At 43.9% G+C, this 15,526-nt stretch overlaps 1 protein-coding gene across 2 annotated transcripts in view; it reads right to left on the reverse strand.

Moving 5' to 3' along the window:
* Positions 1–25: 25 nt before the first annotated feature.
* The window catches only part of pola1 (polymerase (DNA directed), alpha 1), a 55,941-nt gene continuing 40,440 nt past the window's right edge, over positions 26–15,526 (reverse strand). Inside the window, exons 36-38 of one of the 2 annotated variants that reach the window (XR_006841434.1) lie at positions 11,595–11,691; positions 3,747–4,244; positions 26–47 (exon numbers count right to left, since the gene is read on the reverse strand). Coding sequence is in view for 1 of the 2 variants with exons in the window: in XM_046371485.1 (XP_046227441.1) it covers positions 4,108–4,244; positions 11,595–11,691 (234 nt within the window). In the remaining variant the exon portion in view is untranslated. Of the gene's footprint in view, positions 48–3,554; positions 4,245–11,594; positions 11,692–15,526 lie in introns of those variants that run through there. The other variant, XM_046371485.1, reaches the window with a different exon arrangement.

The raw sequence follows: 15,526 nt of genomic DNA on the forward strand, positions 1-15,526 counted from the left end.
GTAACAAACCACTTCATCAAACGGCTTTCACACACACACACACACACCTCGTAGAGTTAATTCCTCCCCTCCCTCCCTCCATTGGATCTCACGACTAATGCAGGACTATTACAGCAATCAATGGTTATTCTCCTCCGTTTGACCCATCTATGGTGCCAGACCAAATCGCGTGAAATTACCCCGCGGATTAATGTAGTCCCTCTTTTTTATTGTCTGCATCTGCGGAAAGAAAAAAACCCTCCTTCTTATTCCTCCAGCCGTCTTGTTTTACAAGTCCTACAGGTCTTATAGCAGTTAATCGCCCACTTTAATCCCTAAAAAGCAGGAATCAGAGCCGATAAGGCACTTGGTGGAGGGATATTGCTGTACATGAATTTATCCTAAAGCGGACACATGCTCACAACCTCACAGAAAGTCATCCAACTGTTCCTTGGAGAATAATGCAAAAGGGGGGAGAAAAGGCAGAGATAGAAAGAAAAAACAAACAAACAAAAAACAATTTTCTCCAGTGTGGCCAAACCACCATCCTAATGTATGAGCTCGATGTATTTTAAAACTCCTGTTCCTTTGCTCAAACGCAGTGGAGCGTGTTTTGTCCCCCTGTATGGCCCTATAGGGTTTTGATGAGATTGGCCGGAGACTTTTAATCTTATTGTGAATATAACTAATGAATGGCAAACCAATTTGTCCCTAATATCTGCGGAATGCCGGGAGGCGGATGACCCGCTGAGAGCGAGGCTTAAACTTTCTTTGCAGCGCAAAAAGGCGAGAAAATTGAAATGCTGTCGCAGGGCAATGGCTCTGGATTTATAAAGTCACACTTGTTGGATGTGTGTGCGCTCTCTCAATTCAAGACAGGCCTGAGATTAGGCCCATGAAGTTTCTTGTTGCATGAACGATCATGATAATGAATGTTGATATTAAAAAAAGAAAATACGAATACAGTTCAATCATGCGGCGTTTTCTTGCAAATTGGCTGCGAAAAATGGAAGAAAATCTGCATGATTTGGTGAATTGGGCCTTAAATGCTCCTGCGTTCTCTCAGGTTGCATCCAGGTGTCCAGAAAATGTCCTCCCACTGACTTGTCGTGCCCATTTTCATCACCGCCATTCCCCCAGCTGTTGGACTTGATTTGGCCCGTGATTTGGATTCTCCCGGGCCTCGTTTCTCCCACCACGTCCCTGCCTGAGAGAATAGGCCCAATCACTCCACAGCCTCAGCCGGATCAGTCCTCTCAGTCCCAGAGAGAGGAGCTCTAAAAGGCGCTTTGATGAACAACCTACACCCCCCACCCTCCCCAGGCGGAGAACCGGCCCCGATGAAAGACCTGAATAGCAGGGCCACGGCACTCCGCTCCTCTCTCGGATCGCCCCTTAATTCCCCGTCTCTCTTGCTCTCATCCAATTAGCTCAGTGTATTAAGCGGTTTATCGTCTCATAACCGCCCTTTCAGCTCCAACAAGGGAGACACTTTGCAATAGGACCGGCTCTCCTTTTGACACCCTCTCTGCTGCTTGTATGTTCCACCGCGCTATGAATAACGGGGACAGAATGGGGGACTAATTCCCTCATCAAAGCCTACCTTGTCCATCGCTGGTCAAAACGACAAGCAATAAAGCTTAACGCGACAATACAAAGAGACTTGTTCGACCTTATTAGCTTAGCAGGGTCGAATTAATGCAGGGACTCAATTTGACCGGTTTTAGTCCAAACTGGGAGGACAAAACGAGGCCCTCTCTCACTTTAGAAAGAGAAAGCCTGCAGCCTGGCAGTGGCAACAGAGGACCTGGGCTTGTCCAAGTCCAGCTGATTTAATCCAAGAGAAAATCGAGCAAAAGAAAAAAAACAAAAACAACAAAACTAAACAAGCTAAGCAACTGTGGGAGAAGCAGTGGAGCTGATATGATTGAATAAATATGTAAAGTTATGAGGCTTTAAATGCACCCAGACACTCTCCCTCCCTCTCTCTCACACACACACACACACACACTCAGCATGTTCTATCCATTGCATAGTGAATCATGGTTTAAGTGTTCAGCCCACTTAAGGTTGCCTTCACAAGTCACAGTGGTTTGAAGTGATTTGTGAGGCTTGCAGTGTTTATGGAAATGCATTTGGCAGGATTGAGTTAAAAAAGAAAAAAAAAGAAGAAATCCCTCCTCTGGATTAACACAAAGGAGAATTCTTGGGAGGAAAACGGTGAGACACTTAATGGAGCGAGTTAAGAGTGAACTTTGACTATAGCAGAGGAAACAGATCCAGTGTTTAGCATTTTTGCTTTTCAGCTATACGTAATATCTGTTGGTATTAAGCCGGGCGATGATACGGTTTCACGCCAGCGTCGTCGTTTTTTCTTCTTCTTCAGTTTTGCCATCAATACAAAGAACTAATGTGATATGACAGGTATCAACATTTCTGTTTTATGCATCAACAGCTCGCCTGCAAAATGCACCACATCGATACTGCAGCATGTCATTCACACATTTCACCCGTTTTTAAATCTCTCATTAGAAATGCAGCTGTTTATCCATCTTCTATCGCATAAAACTTGGAAATCCCATCTGTGTACTTAAAGGATGAAGCAGGTTAAATTCTGTACTCTGAAATCTAAATCTGTTTTTTGTTTTTTTTTTGCGAATAAATCCCATGAAAAGACCCAAACTGTTTTTACATGTCTCTAAATACTTTAGGACTCCTCTGCCTCCCACCATTCTCACAAGTCTTTCAAAATAGATCATAAAATATACTGAGCACTGCAGCTGCTGCCAATGTTTACTCAAACAGGAGTAAACGGTGCATTGCTCGGGGACTATTTGCAGCTGCGGAATGATACACGTTTGCATCACATATGTGGGATCGACTCAGGAACATGTCACCCAGTGCGACCCAATGGAGGTCGACGTATCAGATTTTGGCTCAACAGACTCCACTTGTTAGGAAGATCAATTTATTGTGCTTTTTGGTCTTTTTCCAAGATTTGTTAAGATTATTGTGAAGCGATGCAACACTGAAAAGGTGTAAACTTCATCCATTTCCTTTTTTTACATTTTGTATTTCAGAAAACTTTCACGGCATGTTTGTTGTGCCACAGACCGCAGTGGTGACAGTAGACATGAGGACCCTTCAAGACATCCATCCACTTATTTCTGACAAATGCTACACTGCAAATAAAACAAGACTGACATCTTATTCATTTAGCTTTTTTTTTTATTTATTGAGGTTTCAGTATCAAACAGGTTCTCAACAATATCAAAATATGAAATATTCTGGTCACTACACAAACCCACCTGAGCAATGTGAGTTGGACACGTAGAAAATTACAGGCATTAAAACACAATCTGCACAGAGGAGGGGAGGGAGGGAAGGTAGAAGAAGAAGAGTGAAAGGGATGAAATGACATCAGTTAAACAGAGGCAGTGGAGAGGAAAGAGATCAGCTGTTCGATACGGAGACAAAAGAGCGAGGGAGCAGAACGTGTGGCCTCCCTCACCCCCGTCACTCCCTGCATCCTTCTTACTCCTTCCTTTCATCCTCTCTCTCTCTATCTCTCTCACACACACACACACACACACACACACACACACACACGGGGGGAACATACACTCGGCATGAATGGTGGTAATCAGAACAAGTGTCCGATCGCTGCAGGCAACCAGTGGTCTTAGTGGCCGGGGTCACTATCATTGGCTAATTAGCGGCTTTTGGAGCATACTGGCTGCTCTGAGAAGAGGATAGGCCATTTTTACACACACACACACACCTGGGCACAGCTAGCCTCCACACATATACACAATAGACTGTCACTTAGGTATGATTGCTGCACCCCTTTACCATACAGAGTCAGGGTGATGGGGTCAAGTCACGAGTGTCTGTGTGAACAAATGGAAGAAGGGAAGAGGTGTGATTGGGTTTCATGTCACATAACAGGCCCAGCAGATTCAGGGAAGACAATACGGGGGTTAAGAGGTCAAAGCCTAAAATCACCAATCCTGCTACAACCGGACACCAGTAACAGAGAAGACAGATGCAGTCCGAAGTGCAAATCTCAGACTCCGAGTCCGATGTTGGCGCTCGTTGGCGCTGTCGTCTTTACAGGCGTGTGTTGTTTTACTTGAGGGAGGAGAAGGCCTGGAAGAGTTTGGCCAGGTTGATCTCCGAGTAGCCGCTGGTGGCCAAGGCTTTGTCTAGCACTTCCTTCAGCTTCTGATACACTTCTCTATGTCTGCTCCAGGGCTTTGTACGATCTGGAGGTGAAGGAAGGAGAAAAAAGAAGCGTTAGCGCTGCCCGAGCTCACTGAAAGATCATTTAGTACTTCAACTGCATCCACGACAATAGTACAGGCTACTCGCATTTCAAACTAGTGAATGATTCGCTAATGATGACACTCACCTCCCTCTATCCCTATGATCAGTTTCTGCAGAGTCGCGCTGGCACCGGCTTTGTATCGTCACTAATCAACACTGAAGAGCAGTTCAGCCTTAACTGGAAAGCTAACAGATCCAGTGCAATGCCGCCAGTAATGCTATCACTGTAAGGACGCGACGCAGAATCGGACTGAGGGGTCGATGGCAGCATGTGTGCACGCACACACACACGACTGCCGAGATCGATAGGAAAGCCCAATGAGAGCATGAAGTCAATATCTTGTCCCTTTTATCCCCTCAGGTGGGCCGTAATGAGGCCAGGGAGAAGACTGAGAGCTTCTATCCCAGACAGGGTGGCCACGAAAACCAAATCTTTATACAATATTATACCGAGCCTTAAGTGTAGATGAAGTATCATGAAACCAAGTAATAACACACTTTGACACCAAAGAGTGCAGCGAGCTGCATCAGGAACAGTAGTGTCTGGAGCCACGACTGGTGAAGAGCCAGCAAAATGGAAATGAGAGAAAAGTTTTGTTGTGTCTGTGACTGAGCTGATTTTACAGCATTAATCTGGTTTTATTGATGCTGAACATGAAATAGGTTTTAGTTAAAAGAAAAAAAAAATCAGCCAAGCAAACAGCACCTGTACCATATATACACTATATATACATGATTACGTGTAGCCCAGGAAAAATCTCACCAGTCAAAGTGCCAGCAGCAAATGAAAGTCAATAAGCCCGTCTGATTTTAAACAAGAACTGTACATTTACAAACATCCAAAGATTAACTGCACTCATACACACTGTAGTCACAAAGACAAGGCACAGTCGAACAGAAACAAATACAGTAGAAAGACACCATGACAGATGAGTCTGATAGGTACATAACATACAATATGGAATTTAAATAAGCGAATAAAAAGTCCTCCCAGCTCGTATGTTTGGTATCAGTGCTGTTTGTCTACACGAACATCACCCGATGAAGGTCTGAAAGTCTGAAACTTTATGGAAACTTAATTTTTCGGATAGCTGAATGCATAACTGGCTTACAACAAATAAAATGAGCAGCGAGGAAACCAAAGTCCAAAGTGGTGTCAATCCGTTGTGTTCGGCACAGTGTACAACAACCGAAAAGACTCAACTTGCAAAGATATCGAAGAAAAGCAGCAAATCTTCACAGACGAGAAACAGGAAGCAGTGAATTGTTTTTATTGGTTATTTTCCCTTGTTAAATGACTCTCTGATTAATTGCAGGCAATTAAGTTTTGTCCATCAGCTTGTTTCAGCAGACCTCCAAACGCTGAATAACGGATGCGGTAAAAGCAACGCGACAGTCATCACAGCTCTTAAGAAAAGTGTTTTACTACAAGCAAACAAATGTGAGTTTTCTGTTAGTTATCTAGATTACACACACACACACACACACACACACACACACTCCATATGGTCGGCTGTCATGTCCTCGCCATCTCCACAACCCTATCTCCTGTCTCGTCCTTCCTGCCCGCTGCATTAGTGGCTGCTGGATAAATACCAGCCCACTGACTGCCCAAGGGAACAAAGGTTAGATACACAGAGATCTGCAGTGACACACACATCACACACACACACACACTTGATGGTAGTTAAACACTTAAAAAGCACACCAACCAACAGTCATGGCGACTAAAAAACATCCACATGACAAACAGTAATCATTCACACACAGAAGATGGTGTGGTTGACTTAAACGCAAGCAGCAACTATTACTAGATAATCCTCATGTTAGCAAGGACAGAGATGGAGGGAGAGGCAGACAGAGACAAACTAGTCTATTTATCTGTGGAATAGGAGGAGGGTGATGATGCATGATCAAGCGAAAGCAATCATGTCATCATTTCTGAAAGGTAGGAGAAAATAATTCGCCCCCCACTCCCCTCCCCCACTCCTCACTCCTTTCCCTTTTCCACCTCAATCACTGTGTGGTGAGCAGATAAAAGAATGATTTGAGAGTCACGGAGAGGGAAAAGAAAGAGGGAGAGACCTTGCAGCAAGTCGGGCGCACAGCGGGGAGTGCAGTTCAAATAAATAGCCTCCCTTAAAGAGCGAGTGTGAGGCGGGAGTACAGGAAGAGAGGGGCGATGGCGTTGCTGGGAAGGCCGAGATGCGAAAGAGAAAGGAGTGAGGGGTGGAGATAACAAGAAAGAAAGAGATGACGACAGGATGGAAAGATGGAAAATGACATATGGGATAGAAAGCATACTGTGGCTTTAAATCCAAAAAACTTAACCCGATTAATGGCATTAGACATCATCTCGCTCTTCCTCACACACGCACGCACACACACACATATACACACCACACATGTGCACAGCGAGTGCATCAGGGGTTATCTTTGCTCTAACTAGGTGTTGTCACACACTCGCACATACTCTGGCGGTGCTGGGCACGAGTAGATCGGGGCTCTGCACGCTCTAACTAGGTGTAAATACAATAACAAGCCTGTAATTAAGTGAGCATGATGAAGTTAATGGAGATCGGCCATTCCGTCGGCCGCCTCCATGAATATTCTATTAGGCTGGTGGCGACGGGCAGCTGGAATAGCAGTTAATTTAATCACCACTCGGAGCACAGGGAAACTTCTTTGTGTGAGTGTAATTGCACAGAATGAATAATTGATTTGACAATCGCACACGCGGATTTTGCCACCCCGCTTTGTATCGCCGGAGAAAGGGAGGGGAGTGTAGAAGATGAAGATGGAGCGGGGGGGGGTGGACACGGAGAGGAGGAGAAGAGACAGAAGATAGAGCAGGAGAGGAAGAGGAGTGGGAGGGTAGAAGAGGAGCAAATGCAGAGTGCTGAGAGGTGGCAGGGAAGCTGTCGGCAAATGGATCATTAGAAAAGCGCAGCTCAAGGACAATTTATATTTTATCAATGCGGCAAAATTACATTATTGCTCACACACGCAATCATACTGCCCACACTCAAGACTGAGACCTGGAGGGGAGGGGTGAGGGAGGGAAGAGAAAGGCAACAGTTAGACAGAGGCAGGGAGGGGGAAGATTAAAAAAAAGGAGTGCAGAGGAGATGGAGAGAAGAAAAGTGACATGAAATGATTTGAAAGTCATTGATACGGGATGTTCCCAGATAAGGAACGGACAGCATGTTTTTTTTTTTGTTTTCATAGTGTGTGTGCCACTGTGTGTGTCTGTGTGTATAATCTATTAGAGATCTCCTGCAGCGGACGAAATTACCTCCATGTTTTACTCAGTCGCGGCAATCAGGCACAAAAATGCAATGTACATGTAGATAAGACAGGCGCTGGCTTGCAAATACATGCAAGCGCGCGCTCACACACACTCAGACATACTCAAGCTGATCAAATCTCATTCAGCTTTGACTCAGAGCTCTTTTGTGTGAAGCTATTTTACTTTAATGTGCTTTATTGTGTGTGCTCAGTACACATGTAAACATACACATTCAGACTTTTCTCCAAGGCTGAATGAGCCATAAATATCCAGACATATGAACAATATGACTGAACAGGCACCGTGACTACTCTAATACTGTATATTGTTACTGTCAATAAAGAAGACCAAAACCAGCAATGCGTGAGCCATCTCTCAGTGCTTGAAGACCTCCTAAGTCTGTCTGACGGCTCTCACATCATTTTCAGGTTTGTTTTCCTCCTATGGTGGGATTCATTTGTGCAGGCGTAGGCGTAGCAATCGGACCAAACAGAACCGCACTGAGACCCTCATGAGGAACTTGGAAACAAATTCTGCTGGGGTTCACTTGTGAACGGGGATGTCATCTGAAATCCAGCTGAAGGTGCACGCTGCAGGTTTCAGTTAAAAAGTAGCCAGGTGAGCTTTGGTTACATATGTCTGAGGTGGGAGGGTGAAACCAACAGGAAGAAGGTTACCTGTTATCTCATCCACCTATTTCTACAAACGCCTTTATTTTAATTTTTAAAAAGGCGAAATAACTCCGGTTAAGAGGTGGCCCCTATGGATTTCAGCAAACGTTTCTGAAACACAAGCACATTGTGCATTTCATTGGGACTGTTTTCAGCCGTGGTGGAAAGACAACAATATGAAGATGAGCTGGTGTACGTACACAAACTGTGCTCATGAATCTCGACAGGTGTGTATGCACACACTCCCAGAGGGACAACACTCACAACAGAGTAGAGTTGGGTGTATAGGATTGTATGTCTCTGCCCTGTAATCTGAGCAATGTGGCCCCTGGGTGTGTAATGCAGTAATATGGGGTATTACGGCCCCAGGACAGGGGGATAACACCTTAAACCTATATTTTATAGCAGCGTGAGTGTGTGTGTATACATGCATTCTCCTTCGATTTGAGGAAAGAAGAGAGATCGAGTGTGTGTGTTGGATATTATTCACACAGAATAACTGACACACACTTTTAAGCCTTCATGAACAACACAGCGACACCAATCTGCCACGAGTACATGAGTCCCGAATTGTTAATATGAAATTAATACCACAGTTTTAGTTCAGATACGATTGGTCTTGGCTGCTATGATCATCTACAACCTTCAGTGTGCTAAACCACTTAGCAATCACTTCAGGCAAACAGCCACCAATATAATTCATTTAGTCTGTTATTAAAGAACGAATTGCTTGATGCTACTTTAAACACATTTCAATGCGGCACATTTTCACTGGGGCATCAAGTCAATGGGAACTGGTTGGAGAGCTGCACTGGGTGCTTCAGACAGGATGCAGCCACATACTGTGCAGGAACACAAACAGGTCTCAGAGCAGAGTGAACAACTTGGGGGGGGGGGGGGGGGTAGTCAGTTTTAACAACTGAATGCATCAACCTGGCCTCATCTGAAGGGGCTGCAGTAGTTAAAGTAAAACATTAAATATACTGTCTGCTTTCAGTATGCCAAAAGGATTAGTGAATGACTGCATACTGTTTTGTTTATGTTTTACACAGTCAACTTTTCAGGGTTGTATCAGCAGGTTAAATACAGCAGGCATACAGAACCTGCACTAAAGGTCACCTCACTCCTTAAGTTGAGACAAGATGGCAAAAAGTATGTTGGAAAATCATCTAATCTTCTATTTTATTTTATATTTCATTCCTCTATTCTGCATTTTGGGATATGTAACTCAATGTTTAGGCACAGCAAGCAGCAAAATGAGTATGACACTGCCCTAATTCTTTCATTATGAAAGCAACACAAGAAACAACACAAAACATTAAATAAAAGCTTGTTGCACCACCTCTACGTCTGGAGCACAGAAATTAGGTTATACGATCAAAAGATTTATTTTAAAACAGAAGACTCAGGCTACTGCGGGGTGTGGGCACATCAAAAACCACAGGATTCTCTTCTAAATCAGTGATCCATATCATCAGAGAGATTAAATTTAAGCCTCAAAAAATACATGAGGGGTCCCATCCAACCATCACTGACTGCACCGGGTATACTTCAGAATAAATAACTGTCAAAAGGGTCATTAATAACAAACAGTAGTGCCTTATCCAAAAGGAAGAAACACCAGCATCATCTGCTAAGTCATTGTTTTTGTCACTACCACAGTAACTGTACTTTTGGCTGAAACGAAAGTCAGAATCTTACATACTGTTTCAGTGTACTAAAGCTTGTTAGTAAGGAATTTCAGACACAGTTAGTGGCTAACGCTAGGAAAAATTCTCTACTGTCTAACTAAGCTAACATCATCTAAGACAATTAAAAAAAAAACAATTATCTCTTACAACTTGTCCAACCAGCTAATTTATTAAATTAAGATGTCGATGAAGCTGTCACCATCTCACTTAAAGTATTGATGCTCTTTCAGGTACCAAAATCTGACAATGATTGATTTTTACGTGAATCAGCACTCAGTAGCAACAACATAACGCAGTCAGTAAAAAGGTACTTAAAAGTAGTCATTTTGGTAGCAAACCTGATTGAACACTGTATGCCGTGTCCTCTTTATGCATAGTAAACTGTGAGCACACATTTTCTGGTCCTTTACCACCAGGTATTGAATGTGCTCTATTGTATTGTGAGGCACAATATGAGGAAGAAACTTGGGAAGAGAAAGGCCAGCACAGATCAAAACCACTGCAAAGCACGAGAACATAAAGGAAAGAGGAGAGTCGAGAATTGATTGGCGATGATTTCTTGCATCTGGGCAAAGACAGAAATAAAAGAAAGCAAAAATGGAGGCTATAATCATGTTAGTACTCCCCCCCATTCCTCCTCAACACTGCCCCAATCCCTCTATTTCAGCTCCCTCCATCTTCTGAGTGGTCATCTGTTGATTACATGTTATATTTACCTCTGCTGTCTCACTCTCCGGCTGCCTCACACACACACATGCGCACTCACTCGTAGCATTCAGGCATACATACATAAATAACATACATACATAAATATTTAATCAAATAAATAAATCACTCGGCCCGGCGGCCCTTTCTAATCAAGTGACATCAATCAGGGAGAACTATGGGTAAAGAGGCCCTGTGGCTGACGCCTACTGAGCGTGCCCAGAGCCATGGAGTAGCGTCTATTTGAGTCCAAGGGGGGAAATATACGCTCCATGTCCCATTATAGGAGAAGGGCTATCCTTTCGTCAGCGCGCCCATTACTCCCCCTATCATTTCCCCAAATCTAAAACCTGTTTTCAATCAACACAGCCAAACGAGTGCCTGTCCAAGAGAGGGAGGGAGAGAGAGAGAGCAAAGGAAAGAAAGCGGTAGAGATGGACAGTGAGGGTAGGGGAACAGGGAGAGCGATCGAGGGCTCTTTCCTTCTTTCTTCCAGTGATTGGACCGTTTTGCATTCTGTATGTGTGTGTGATTGAATCCGTCTCCTAAATTAGGGCTGTCGACTCGAGGAGCTGAATGTCCTTAACCCCCCCTCCCCATATCCAAGGCCCATCCTCCACTGCGTGTGTTTGGGTGTGTGTGTGTGTGTCACATCATTGGGGAATATTGTAAGTGTAGCCTGGGTAAAAGGTTTACATTCAGCCATTGATTGCTAATGCCATGTTGTATGTGTATTTGTGAGGAAGCATTGTTAGCACATCAAAATTCAAGTTCTAGTAACTTGATTTTCTGTTCCAAAAGGCGGTACTGCAGAATAATAGAAACAGCAAAAAAAAATAAATAAATAAAAAAAGAAAGAAAGAAAAGACTTTCGTTAGGTGTAATACCTAACAGTGCTTAACAAGCAACATGTATGCGTGTGCATAGTCTTACTTCTCTCTTCACTCGGGAGTACTTTGGCAACTGCATAGTCCCAGTCAAAGATGAACCTGTAGAAGCAGAGCTGGTTGTACAGAGCCTTCTCGGAGTACTGTAGAGAAAACACAGACAGAACAACGCAGATTATAACACTGGTGACTCTACAATAACACAAATTGATCAAAACCCGACTCACAATTTGATGATTAATGGTAAAAACACTGATGTGTTAAGGTGGAAAGTGAGCTTCAGCCAGGTCACGTCTAAACCTACTGAAACACTGTCTATGCAAAAGGTAAAACAAGCATTATTGTTGTTTTAAACCTCAATCTGTGGCCCATGACAGGACAGCACTTGTGCCGATGCCGATCCTGGGCACCTCCAACAGCCTTGTGGCAAAATGGCTGCAAATGCCACCACGGCAGTAGTAAGTGAAGTATCTTGGTGTATGTCAATGGTTTGGCTGAGATAAAGCCTATCAAAATTCGATCCTTTCTTTACTGAGTTCTACTGGGTTTTGTCCACCTCAGTGTGTTGCAACTATCCATAATGACAGGTGGGCTCTATACTTTGGAGTAGAGTATTTTAGTCCATATAAGAGTGAAAATTGGTGTATTTGATATGTGAAAAATTTGACCGTCCTGGTGACACACAGGCTGACAAAATACCACAAACTCTGCTAGTAACAAATCTATTATCGCTCCCATTTCTTTGTCATGAGGAAAACTCAACCCGACGCACAAGGTGGTTTGTCACACACATCCGTCCGAGCAGTCGGGTTAGCGTGCTCTCTGCAGGCCAGAGTCTGAACCGAACGATTCCCGGTAAAACCAAGTTGTACCGAGACATCTTTCAGTTGTTTAGCAGAAAGCTCCAACACTGCTTTGTTGGGAAGCTCCGGCAACTTTCTGAGGACAAACAAATTTCACCTGACTTTCCATTGATATGGGAGTGAGAAGACAATCACTGGAGATTCTTTTTTGGTTGAATTCTTTCATTCACATGTTGTTAAATATCAGCATTGGCTCAGACTAAGAATGGGATGAAACCAAAACACTTAATCTAAAGGTTGATCAACAGAAAGTGTATTCTTTGATAATGATTTTATACTTTTTGCTCGTTGCAGCTTCTAAAGTGCCATAAAATGGCGCTTTTTTAACCGAATAATTGAAAAAATAACCAGCAGATTATTTAATAATGGAATAATCTTAAAACGGCAGCCATAAATGCTCCCAATTTCTCTTTTCAAACTCCTTATGACCTCCACACATGCAGTATGTCACCACATGCTGGATACGGTTAACTCACCAACAATGCTTCTAATGCATTTTATTTCCTGTTCCATATGAACGACTTATTAATCCCAATTATTTTAGTCTAATGGAGAGTTGAGACCATGACTTCGGAAAAAAAAACCCATCCAGAAGAGTTTAATAAACCCTTTATGCCAGTTTGGGAAACAGCTACACTGAACGTGACTCCGCAAACGTGCACCCCACTCATTCGTCTATACCTCCCTGAAAACATTTCCCTTCCTCTGTGACACAGTAAAGCACGAAAACAAATTTGCTTGCTTTGTTAATCTCCACTGCAATTAACTGGAGCCACGCGACAGCCTGCCAGAGGGAGAAAGAGAGAGAGCGAGATGGAGAGAAAGAGAGGAAAGAGACAGAGAGGATGAGCAAGACAAGAGAGGTGGGAGGGAAAGAGAAGGGGGGAAAAAGAGCAAAAGAGAAAAGGGTATACTGATACAGAAAGAAGTTAAGATAGAGAGAATCAGACAGTGAGGAAGAGAGACAGAGAGAGAGAAAAAAGAGGGGATCAGGCCTGAAATACCCTCCCTCATAATAGTTTGTTGTGATAAGCCATTGTGAGAGAGGCATGCGAACAGCCGAGGCTGTCAATTTGATTAGCCATTATACTGCATGTTTAATTGCAGTTATTGGCTCGTCATTCCCCTGCTACGCTGAAGAGGGCACGCTAAGCCCCGACCCCACACTGCCATCAGGTGTGCGCCGAGTGCTTTATTATTACCACCAGGAAGAATCCCCTGACAATTCCTGTGTGTGCCCATTATACCTGCCAATCGGCAATGTGCGTAATTGTAATTTCAGTTTTTACTGCTGTGGCATAATCAAGTGGCAAAAGTATCTAATGCAACTAAACAGGAACTGTGCAGATGTGTGTGTGTCTGTGTGTGTTTATGCGTTTAATAGCCTTCTATGGCTGCCCACATGGCACACACAGCTGTTGACCGTTGATGCACTGCCTAGTCAACAACCAAACCATGCACATCCCATAATGGAGCCTCGGTTACGGTTGCCAAGGTTGAACAAGCTCGGTCGGCACAAACACAGCACAACCACTTCTTCCTCTTGAAAATAAAACACACAGAAAGTGCGCACACACAGACACACACACACACACTCGAACAATATAATGCTGATTGTGGGCGGGCCAGTCGCTGCATACTGATTGACTGACAGGTGTCAGAAAGGCGTGGCTAAAATGTTACAGGGTTGTTATTGAATTTAGGGCCCCTCAACCCCACCTCACTCCCTATCTCTCTCACACACATACACACACACACACACACACACACACACACTCCAATCCACACACATACACTCGAACACACACGCCTACCTCGTCATTCAGCTCGGCGCTTTGTTCCTGCACTGACACCATTTCAATTTGCTCCACAAATCTGCAGCATTTTCAGCCTGACTGCCTAAGGAGCAAACCAGCTGTGAAATTGCCTCTCTCCCGGGAGCATAGGACCCCCCAGCCCCCACCTTGTACCCCTTGCTCCTTTGCCCCCGCCCCACACACACACACGCCCTGCTGCATGTACATACGCACAAACACAGTTAAACCAAAAGACAGAGGAATACGTGTATGTGAGAGAAGAAAGAGAGATTGTAAGAAATACGAAACAGAGGCTAAATCATACAAATTGATCCTCATCAAAGAGCAACAGTCCAAAATAGCTCACACAACAAAACAAGCACTCAAGACTTCCTCTGAGTCTTTATCTTTTAGGACACGCGCACATCCGACCTCCAAAGAACTTTTGCTCACTATGCTGTCACTCAAGTACACCAGTGAAGCAGTTAATGAAAAGGTAGTCAGTCAGACGACATATGTCTGTGTGCATGCGAGGAGAAACAGCGCAAAAACAAAAGCACGCAGAGGTTATCGTGGATGGAAAGTGTGCAAGCAGCTGAAGACCTGCAGCCATTCAACGCCTTGACATGGATACGGCTTGGAAGAAAATATCGCAGCAACAGCGACACAAAACAAGGCCTCGGCGCCACACACTTTTCTCTGTATTCGACAAATAGTGGAGCTACAATATCCGAGCCCTCACACAGCTGCAGAAGGAGAGAGGGAGTGAGGAAGGGAGGGAGATGGAGAGAAACAAACACACATTTTCCCTCAGCTGTGAGGCCACAAGGCTTTAAAACTCTTGAGCTTTTTAGATGCGATGAGCGTTATTGCCGGTTGTGGTAGTCACGCCGATCAGCTTCACAAGACACCATAATGAGTCAATATATGTAAATCTTTACTAGGCAAACACGGCGGGAAACAAAGGCATTTAACTGGTGCTCTCGCCCGCAAGCCTCCAACGATTCAGCACCGGTAATTTCTCCCCATTGAAAGGCATAATTGCCTGCTATTTGAAGATATTCATGCTCAATTTTTGAAATTAATTTCAATTGGAGGGAAATGTAGAAATGTCAGCTCCAGTGAAAGGGATTTGATTTCAATTATCCTCGCTCAAAGGACTGTGATTTCCAAATACACTTAAGCAAAATTATGACAAGAATTTTTGTTCGGCAAAATTCAGTGTTTAAAGAGCGATTAGGCGATAATGGGGCAGCTTTGAGCCGGCAGTGAATGCAGCCGTCTCCCTCTGAAAGGCACTCAATTATCTCTGATTGCTC

The sequence above is a fragment of the Scatophagus argus genome, chromosome 18, assembly GCF_020382885.2.
Source record: "Scatophagus argus isolate fScaArg1 chromosome 18, fScaArg1.pri, whole genome shotgun sequence".
Taxonomy (NCBI): domain Eukaryota; kingdom Metazoa; phylum Chordata; class Actinopteri; family Scatophagidae; genus Scatophagus; species Scatophagus argus.